General features: G+C 34.2%; 1 protein-coding gene across 1 annotated transcript in view; it reads left to right on the top strand.

Moving 5' to 3' along the window:
• Window positions 1–10278: 10278 nt before the first annotated feature.
• Window positions 10279–10851, top strand: part of LOC119675828 (esterase SG1-like) — a 1041-nt gene continuing 468 nt past the window's right edge. The window contains exons 1-2 of the mRNA XM_038087046.1: window positions 10279–10453; window positions 10565–10841. Of these exons, the coding sequence (XP_037942974.1) occupies window positions 10446–10453; window positions 10565–10841 (285 nt within the window). The 5' untranslated portion in view covers window positions 10279–10445. The remainder of the gene's footprint in view (window positions 10454–10564; window positions 10842–10851) is intronic.

The following is a 10851-nucleotide window of genomic DNA, read 5'->3' as shown; positions in this document are numbered from 1 at the left end:
AGCTATATACTTATTTATTGGATAAGTTTATATCGGCAGCTTAAACGTTATAATCACGTTCAAGCATAGTATAGCGATCTGTACAATATGACGTAATGAATTTTGTCCCATTAACCACAAATACAGTTGATCTTTGTGGTTAATTTTATTTCAATAAAATTTATATTTCTTTTAATTACCCATAAAAATACTTCAAAATAAAGTAAATATTTTGCTTCGGAAAGTAAAGTAATATATAGTTTTTAAAACCCACTCATCAATGGTGACTGAGTCATTTTTCACGTCTCAGTCTTACTGTTCATAAGAAACGTTAATTCAGTATAAATAAATTAATTAAATACTAAAATAAATATTAATAAATACTAAATAAATTATAAGCAAAACAATAATATAAAAATTATGTTAAACGGAACAATTTTGGAGTATGTGTTAAAAATTCGCATTTGACACGATTTCCTAAAAGTATAATTGGTGGAGATCTATATAAAAAAAATAAAATCTTCTCTCATTAAAAATAGGAGTTATCTTACAATGTAATACGAGAGCTGCTATATATATTTCTGGCCTAGGCAACAGTAAGTGTTGCCAGATGCAATCTGACATTTCCATTGAAAAGGTTGACATTTTTTAGCATAACATCACTCAGAACGTGTTTATATTTACAGAGACTTGAAGAATTCATCTCGGCCCAAAAATGGAATTACCACGTGAGCATTTTCGTACGGTCATTTTTCACAACTTTCGACTTGAATTATCACAAGAAAGCATTGATGAACTTAAATCTTTGTAGGGCGATGAAGCATCATCCTATAGCATTGTGAAAAACTGGTTTAATGAATTCAGTTGTGGCCGATGCTCGCTCAACGACGAATTCCATGAAGGTCGTCCAAAAACGGCCGTTGTGTCAGAGAACATTGATGCCGTGTGTGAACTGATAACGCAAGATCGTCAGATACCGTGAGATAGAGACATCCTTGGGCATTTGTTCCACCAGCATATATTCGATATTGCATGAACACCTCGCCGTGAAAAACGTTTGTTCTCGTTGGATCCCGCACAATTTGACAATCGCTCCAAAAAAGGCTCGTGTCGATTGGTGCAAAGATATGTTGAAAAAATACGTTCGCGGTGTTTCAAAAGACGTTTATAAAATCGTCACAAGTCACGAATCATGGATCTATGCGGATGAGCCCGCAACAAAACAACAATCGACCGAGTGGGTCTTCGAAAACGAGCCAAATCCAATGGAAGTTGTTCGTGGAAGAAGCACTTCTCCCATACAAAACAATCTTTTGTATGGGAGAAACGTCGTAATTAATCTGCAACGTATAATGTTAACAGTTTAGATAAAGAATGCAAATTAACTTAACTTACTTCTCTTAATCGCACAATGTAAACGTAGCATAACACTGCAAGTGCCTTAAAATCGTTATTTATTTTTATGATATAGAAAAATGATAATAGTAATAATAACAATAGTAACAGTTTAGTTATAATAGTAAACATTAACGGATCATTAACTTCTAATAGATTTTATTTATTATTTTATTATTTAGAAATGACTATCTGGCTTGTGGGAGCCTTCAAAGATACCTTACTTGATTTGGATTAATACAAACTATATTATAATTTTTAAAGAAATTACTGTTTTTTTATTTATTTTATAATAAAGACAAATCCATGAGGTGCAAGAAGAAATGAAACATTTCATAAGCGCAAGTACGTAGAAGCATTAACCAGTTAGGGATTGAAAGCATATGATTTTTTTCTAATGAATTGTATAATTGTCACGATTTATTGTTATCGATGTACTGGCTACCACATAATGTAAACGTGCTATTAGTTACAATGGAAGTTTATCTAAATACAAGTAAAAGTACAAAATTGAACATTGTGATGTGAAACGCTATATAATAGGCCTTTTCGGTGGCTCGCAAGTACGGCAAAAAATGCATGTTGGCCTATGTTGGCCACGCGAGTCATTGGCATCACTGTTGCAATCTGTCAAATGTTTTGTTTTGACAAACAGCAAATCTTGTATATGTGCATATAAATGAAATATATTTTTATAAAAATATTATAAAATTAAAATAAACAAGGAATTAAAAGGAATGGTAAGAATATTGGAAATTTAAAAATAAAACACTAAGATAAGTAAATTTTTGTAGGTACTGTCGATGTTGGGAGAAGAAAGCAACGTTTTACTTCTATAAAAAAATTTTTTACGCATGTAAACTACAAATTAAATGATATAAAATAAATGTTACTTGGTAATAACTAACATAAAAAAAAATTCAATGTGCTTAATACTTACGATTTCTACATTCTTATTATTTTTTCGTTATTTTTCAAGATTTTTCCAATTTTTGAATTCTGTTTGAATTTTTATTTCCTCAATTTTTGACATTTGATTGCACTATTCGTTGGAATTTTCAATGAAGGTTCACAATAGTTCGCTTATTGCGTTGGTAACATTTTTTTTTTTACTGGCCGATGTGGTTGGCCAGCTTAGCTATGCTGGCCAAGGTAGAGAAAATAGTGTTGTTGTTTTGCGTACATTGCGGCCAGTATAGGCCTGCATAGGCCAGGAACTTGCTGTTTTTTGCCGTACTTGCAAGCCACCGAAAAGGCCTAATGCTATATTTACATTACAAACTTTAGTCAACAAGTTTTGCTAAAGTTAGTTCCCAAACGTTATGCGTTTACATCTTCATTTCAGGTTTTTATTTTGACAGTTATCGGTTTTTTTACTATATTGTTAGCATTAAGTTAGAAACGTTTGTATGAAAACCTGGGTTCTTATTTATAAAAAAATATCGGAAAGTTGTTATTTAAAAAAAAAATAAGATAAACTGAATGAGAAGGCGTAATATTTATAGAATTTTAAAAAATCTTTCGATTTATCAAAATGTTTATTATTAGAAAAATCATAAAGAATCAATTTGCACGCTAACATTCCTAATAGAAAATTAATTAAGCTATCATAAGCAAAAAAACAGCGAAAATAAACTAGTACAATTCTATGAAATTTCAGTCAAAATCAAATTGAAGCTTGTTATATAAAGTAAAAGAAATATGTTCCAGAAAAAGAATAAGTAAATATCTTTTCAATATTTCATTTCAAATATTAAATATGTCTGAAAAAGTACAACAAATAAATCATTTTTTAAAATTAATTCATTAATAACAACCCAGCTTTCCACAGCAACGTTGCTTGGCATTAGCAAACCCTCGCCAAGATAGCAACCATGCTGAGAGGTCCAAACCGGATATGGAACACGTAATTTTTCTAAGTTATTTTTCTATATAGATAAAAAATTCAATAGTCTTTCATTTGGTATATACTTTATAATTGTGTGTTGCGCAATAGTGGAGATATCCAAGAAATCAGGAACTATTGCATATTATTGACAATTGGAGCGAAGATGACTTATAAGTGCCAAGTGACATTCCACTACCTATTGAATAATAATGTAAATATCAACAAACATTACATGCGACTTTAAAATTTTGTTTTTCTATTTTGAATTCCGCGTGTCTAATTGTGAAATGGTATCTATATACTATTGCAGTTGTATACGAATCAAAAGCACAAGATTATGGTGGTCTTGTAGAAATGCCTGAGTCGCAACTATTCACATTGGAACTTGTAAAACCAATACGTTTCGGTTATAAGCTATGAACCCTTTCTTTGGATAGTGGGTATATCTTCCAGTTTCTGCCATACTCCAGTGCAACTGACAAAAACAACAAACAATTAGGAATCGGTGCATTTGTTGTAAAGAAATTATTGAGCCATGTGTTATATGGCTAAACCGACATTAGTTGCTGGTTTTGTACTCAAAGTCGATTTCCATCAGCAAAGTAATTAATGTAAACTCCATATACTCGTAACGATACACCGTGTAAAAACAGGTATACCATCACTTTTTTTTGCCACTTTATTAAAATTGTTGAGTTAACACTTATTTTTAAGCTGTCAAATATTAGAAAGGTTTTTTAAATTGCATCAGAATACAATTTGTTTTTATTAAAACGGATAATAAAATTTAGTTGTTCGGAATAATGTATTAAATATTATAAAAGTAACTACATTTAACTAAATTCAATTGTGGAAAGAAAACAAATTTTAAACCAGAAATTGGTGAGTACGTTGTAAAAAGATGTAAAAATTTTGCTTCAAAATAAATTTGTAAAATTAGCTGAGCCTGCATAAAAACTATTTATCAGTTGTAATATATAACGTGTTTATGTATGTATATAAAATATATTGACGATGGTAGCAAGAATATGGCTACACTGCTAACCAATTATCATCATCAATATATTTTACATGTTTATTCTACCTATAAATGCTTAATATACATAATCTTATATACATTATCTTCTAACACTTCGTTCAATTATGTGTGTGACTGACACATAGATGGCGGCACTAATACTAAATAAATTTTTTTTTTCGAAAGTGGCAACCTTTTTAGGATTACTGTCAAAATCATATGTTAATCCGACTATTTGTTTACAAGTTACAGTACTTTAAGTGACGCTACTTTTGAGTTTTCATAAAAAAATGAATTCAAAGCAATTCCGTGTGCTGATTTACCATTGTTTTTTAATAAAAAAAAATACTGTTCAATGCCAGGAATGGCTTGAAAAACATTATTCGGACTCTGTTCCATCGAAAAGAAGCATTTATTATTGGTATTTGTTATTGGTATTTGTTATGGCGAAGAAAACAGTTTCGTTCCACCAAGACAATGCACCGTGCCACAAGTCGATGAAAACGATGGCAAAATTGAACGAACTGAGCTACGAATTGCTGCCGCAGCCACCGTATTCTCCAGATCTGGCCCCCAGCGACTACTGGCTCTTCGCAGACCTCAAAAAGATGCTCCGTGGTAAGAGATTTGGCTCAAATGATGTAGTAATCGCCGAAACTAACGCCTATTTTAAAGGCAAAGAAAAATCGTTTTACAAAGGCGGTATCGAAAGATTGCAAAAGCGTTGGAATGATTGTATCTCCCTAAAAGGGGACTACGTTGATGAATAAAAACGAATTTTGGCAAAAAAATGTGTTTTAATTAGTTAGTCACACACATTATTGAACGAAGTGTTATATTAGGCATAATGATACGAAAATTAAATTAAAACTTCAAGTTTCAAGTTCAATACAAAAACTTATAAAAATTGCAAAACTTTTCATTGCAGATTCAAAACAATATCATATTTATTTTTAAAAACAGTAAAATAGCTATCCAATAAACGACGGAATGAAATTAGACCATAAAATCAAAGTTGACAACAGACCTGACAGGCGGCGTCGTTATGAACATGTAAGTCCACCACCGTTACCACTAGGAACTAGTCGTAGTCCTAGTCCATCACATTTAAAAGTTAGATATGGAGTACCATTGCGACGCCGTCCTCTACTTATGCTTCAACCGTTAAATATATACGCTGCACCGCAATATTCCGTACAAAACATTCCGGCAATTAATGGTCATATTAATTATGGTTCTTCGCAATTGAATGTTGATGCAAGACGAAGTAGAAGGGAAGTTGGAGGAATATTTGCGTTGCAGAATTTTCAGCCTAATGAATTTCATAGACGCCATAATTCTAATCACCACGTTGCTCCTTGTAATCGTTCGCGTTTACCATCTGCACGCGCTGACCAAACACCAGGTGTTAATAATCAATCTAATCCTAATACACACTGTGGACCCAATATAGCGCTACCACATCTGGTATCCAATGACAATGCTCATACTTCACCACCTTTGAATGCTGAACTAGTATCAACAGTGCCACCCAGCCAAGCTGATCATCGTATGTACAATTATTTTGACGAACCGTGTAATTCAAATGTCCGCCAAAGTCGGCCTGGCCACCGTATGTACAATAATTTTAAAAAACTTATTTAACATAATTATTAAACAAATTCATTATCCATTACTTTTAGGTCCTACAGAATGTTTACCATCAGAAAACTTTAGACAAAACAATCGCAATAGATTTGTTCTGTGCAGTAATTCTGCATTACCTTCAGATAACACCCGAAGCCGTAGCCCATCCACAGATTCAATTTCAGATCTTAGTTCATAATTGATAGGCTAATATCAAAATAAAATAAGTCTGATTTCACGACCTTGATTTTCCTGCACAATACCACCATATAGCAGAAATGAAACAGGTTACACAATTTGAACCAAATGTTCAAGAATTCTTTATATCAATTATTATCATACAAACCAAAAGGACCCAACATTATGCAGACATAAACAAATGATTTATCAATTTAAATATTGGTTTTAATTCCGACAATCTTGCAGTTTTTATTAGAATTACAGTTAAGCCTATTTAATCAATTATGAATGATTCAATAAATGTTACTTTAAACGATTTAACTTTAAACAATTTTTAACTTGAATATATTATTGGTTTCGATAGCAATATACATAAAATCAATATTAATAAATATATGTGTAACAGAACACATTCTCTTAAAAATGTTGATTAGATATATTGTAAGACATATTCATTTTAACTGAAAGAAGTGGTAATAACTCTCACTTCAAAAGAGACAAATGTTATTGAAGACAATTCTTAAGGATAGTGTTGGCTGGAATCCTTATGATTAAATATATTCAACCAAATATATTTAACCAATTACATTCGTGTCTAGACCTTTATCTAAAGCTGCGCAAAATTACAGCACACTAGAAAAAGAAGCATTGGCCATAGTATTTTGTGTAAGTAAACTCAAACAATATTGGATTGGCAATAATTGTTTTTTAAAAACAGACCACAAACCTTTAATATCAATTTTTGGTGAGATTAAAGGTTTACCAATCATGGCAGCTGCACGCTTGCAACGATGGGCATTCATACTATCTGACTTTAATTATAAAATTAAATGTGTCAAGGGACACACTAATGACCAAATGGGAGGCAGAAGCAAACTCCGTTATCAAAAATGGATAGCGTAGAATCTCAAGGCGGAGGACGAATCAACAGTATGGTCAACGGCGCCAAGTTTCTAATGGTGTTTCTATTTCAGCGTTTGTTTATCATGTAAGGTGCGGCTGAAAGCGGTCGTCGGACTTGTAGCAAGCGGATCGCTATATAAACGTGTGCCACGGCGGAGTGTCGCTGGGCCATGGACCCATCATCCACCGCTTATGTGAATCCGTACATCAAATCAACGAAACATCTACAGCATGGATTCAAAAGAAAACGGAACAACTTCTCCAAGTGGTAATCGACATTCGAGTAATCCTCGCTGCACTCGCTGCAGCAAGCACACCGGATTTGGAGGTGCCAAACCCATGCTTTAATAACACCGATAGTTTCGAGATGAACAAAACCAACAACAAAACAAATTTGAATCGTATTGATAGAAGATGCTTAAAAGGCATGAAAATAATAACATCTGTCGCAACATGGAATGTACATACTTTAAAAGAGGCTGGTAAACTCGAACAACTTAGAAACGAGATGGCTCGCTATAAAATCGACATTATAGCGATACAAGAATGCAGGTGGAATGGTAATGGCTCGATCAAACACAAAGGTAATTTGTTTATTTGTTTAGGTGAACCAGAAAGATCTGCTCATGTTAATGGAGTAGGATTTCTTATATCATCAAAGATTTCTCATGAGATATTAGAATGGCATTCAGTCTGCTCAAGGTTAATAGTCCTCAAATTCAAAACGCGTGCACGTAACATAACTATTGTCAACTGCTATGCTCTCACAGAACTTCAAGTCGATGGATGCAAAAACGATTTCTATGATCAACTTGAAAGGTGTATAAATATGTATTCTTCAAACGGAGATATTCTCTTAGTGCTATGAGATTTTAACGCACAGATTGGCTGCGAAAACACCCATTTAGAAAAATACATGGGGTGTCACGGTCTGGGTGCCCGAAACGACAATGGAAACAGACTTATCGAGACATGCTGCGAGGCTAATTTGGTAATTGGCGGCTCCCTTTTCCTACACAAAACATCGCACAAAGTAACTTGGGTTTCTCCAGGCGGGAGAACAAAGAATCAAATAGACCACTTCCTATTTAATGCTCGATGGAGGTCATCGCTATTAGACATCCGTGTGAAGAGGAGTGCTGAGATAGGCAGTGATCACTATATGGAGGTTGGCAAAGTGCGTATAAAAATTTCAACACGAAAGAGAGCTGTACAAGTGGCAAATAAAAGAATAGATGTTGAGAGGTTGAAAAACAACGATACAACAATAACCCCTTAGGATTACAGGAAGATATAGAAATCAATTTTCCATCAAGCAACTTGCGTTACCTTCAAAATGTCATTTTAGACCAACCAACAAGATCTGAAGTTATCGCCGCCATAAAACTATTTAAACCCAACAAAGATCCAGGCAGTGACAACGTCAATCCCGAACTATTGAAGTGCGATCCAGAATTATCAGCATCTATATGGCTTTCTATTCTGCAGAAAAGCTGGGAAACCGAAGCGGTATCACTTTCTTGGAATGAAGGCGTGCTCGTTAAGATTCCGAAAAAGGGTGATGGATCCGATTCTAACAACTATCGAGGTATCACGCTACTACCCGTGCCCAGCAAAATACTCACTTCGATTTTACTATCACGAGTTTCGACGGGAACACAAAAACTCATTGAGAATCAATATGGTTTTAGACGAAATCGATCTTCTGTCGACCTAATCAATACTGTCCGAATCGAGTTTGAGCAATGTAATGAATTTAGGTCTTCCGTGTATGCAGCATTCATAGACTTTAAAAAAGTCGTTGATAGTTTGAACAGACGTTTTATATGGGCTGTTTTACGTCAAAAGGACATGCCACTAAAAATACTTAACATCATCAGTCCATGTACATTGAATTTAAATGCAGAGTTTTGCACGACGGAGTGCTATCTGACGCATTTGACGTGAGTACAGGAGTTCGGCAAAGCTGCCTCCTTTCACCAGTGCTTTTCGTTCTAGCTCTGGATGAAATTTTAAGAAACTCGCTTGATGGACGCCATGGTATACAATAGACACCTTTTCACCATCTAGAAGATCTCTAGAAGATCTCGAATATACGGACGATGTGTGTCTACTGAGTCACAAAAGCAGTGATCTCCAACGTAATGTAGACAGCCTAAATCGTAACGCCCGGGCAGCAGGTTTGATAGCTGCAGATCCTTTGATAGCTGTTGAGAACATAAATATAAATGTTGTACAATCCTTCATATACTTGGGCAGCGTAACGTATGCGGAGCAGAAGAAGACGTTGCGGCTCGTATAAATAAAGCTAAGTCTGCATTTGGACAACTACAAAACATTTGAAGGTCAAATCAACTAAGCGTCAGAACAAAACTTCGAATATTCAAATCAAATGTCGTACCCGTACTTCTGTATAAGTGCGAAACATGGAAGTTTACTAGATCGATCAACTCCTGAACCCAAGTCTTCATAAACAAATGTCTAAGACGCATACTCCAAATATGGTGGCCAGAACGCATCTCCAATGCAGAATTGTGGAAAAGAGCAAATATGCAAAGCGTCGAGAGCGAAATCAAAAAACGAAAATGGCAATGGATCGGACATACACTACGCAAGTCGAATTCCTGTATCGATAAGCAAGCCCTAAAATGAAACCCGCAGGGTAGTCGCCGGCCTGGCGCTCCTTCAAGAACATGGCGAAGGACAATTGATGCTGAATTAACATCAGTGCGCTACTCATGGAACGACATCTGCACGGCTGCTCCAAATAGAATACGGTTCAGAGGAATTGTTGAGGCCCTATGCTCCACTGAGAGCTAACGGAACAAAAAAGAAAAAGATATTTACAAGTCAATTTGTATTTCAAATGGTCTTTGGAATCCACACTTAATATAATTGTAGAGAAGTCGTTTTCTGGGTTTGACAGAAACGTCAACCGTGTGCCAAGCTTTTCCTGTTTTATTTATTGTATGCCCACTACTAAAGTAGTAAAGTAGTAGTGGGCATCACTGGTCCCGTGTTTTAGTGCCTTAATTTTTTACTGGGTCCTTCTTTCATTTTTTTACATGATGTTCAATAACACTACACTTTCTTCTCTTTAGAAAAATAATATATGTTTATTAAAAAATATTTAGATTGCAATCATTTTATCAAATAAATATAAATATGAATATTATACGTCATATTTTTATATAATTTATTGTGTAAAGCATTAGTTTATATTATCAAACAATAACTCTAATATATTAAAAAATATACATAATAAATTACTGCTTGAAAAAAATTTTTGTAATTAATTCCCAACAATTTATATCGCCATCACTGTAAGGAGAAGCAAAGCTTTCGCTTAATAAAATCTGCGAGTGAGCAAGAACCTCAAATACTTACGGTTTTAGTTGATAGCCAGCAGAGTAACCGAGTGCTTGACTTTGTTGTGGAAATTAAAAGAAACCAGAAATGGCAGAGTAAGAATTTTTTATATTATAAAGCCTTATAATATTTTTAATGTAATATTAGTATTTTCTGATATTAATATTAAATAATGTATTAATATTTATTTATTTGGTCCTTCATAGAGATTTATGTGCTATTCAACTAACGTTGCCACAAGGTGAAATTCGTGGTGCAAAATGCAAAACTATTTACGATCATGATTATGTCAGCTTCGAAGGCATACCATATGCTAAACCACCGTTGGGTAATTTGCGCTTTAAATCTCCTCAACCAGCTGAACCATGGTCTGGTGTGAAGGACTGTAGTAAATGTGCTAGCAAGCCCATGCAAAAAAATGTACTGACTGGTGAATTGGAAGGTTCAGAAGATTGCTTATACTTAAATGTTTATGTTAGCAGGGTAGGTAAAA

The sequence above is a fragment of the Teleopsis dalmanni genome, chromosome 2, assembly GCF_002237135.1.
Source record: "Teleopsis dalmanni isolate 2A chromosome 2, ASM223713v2, whole genome shotgun sequence".
In the NCBI taxonomy this organism is placed as follows: domain Eukaryota; kingdom Metazoa; phylum Arthropoda; class Insecta; order Diptera; family Diopsidae; genus Teleopsis; species Teleopsis dalmanni.
The sequence above is the reverse complement of the archived record's forward strand: the minus strand, read 5'-3'. Positions and strand labels throughout refer to the sequence as shown.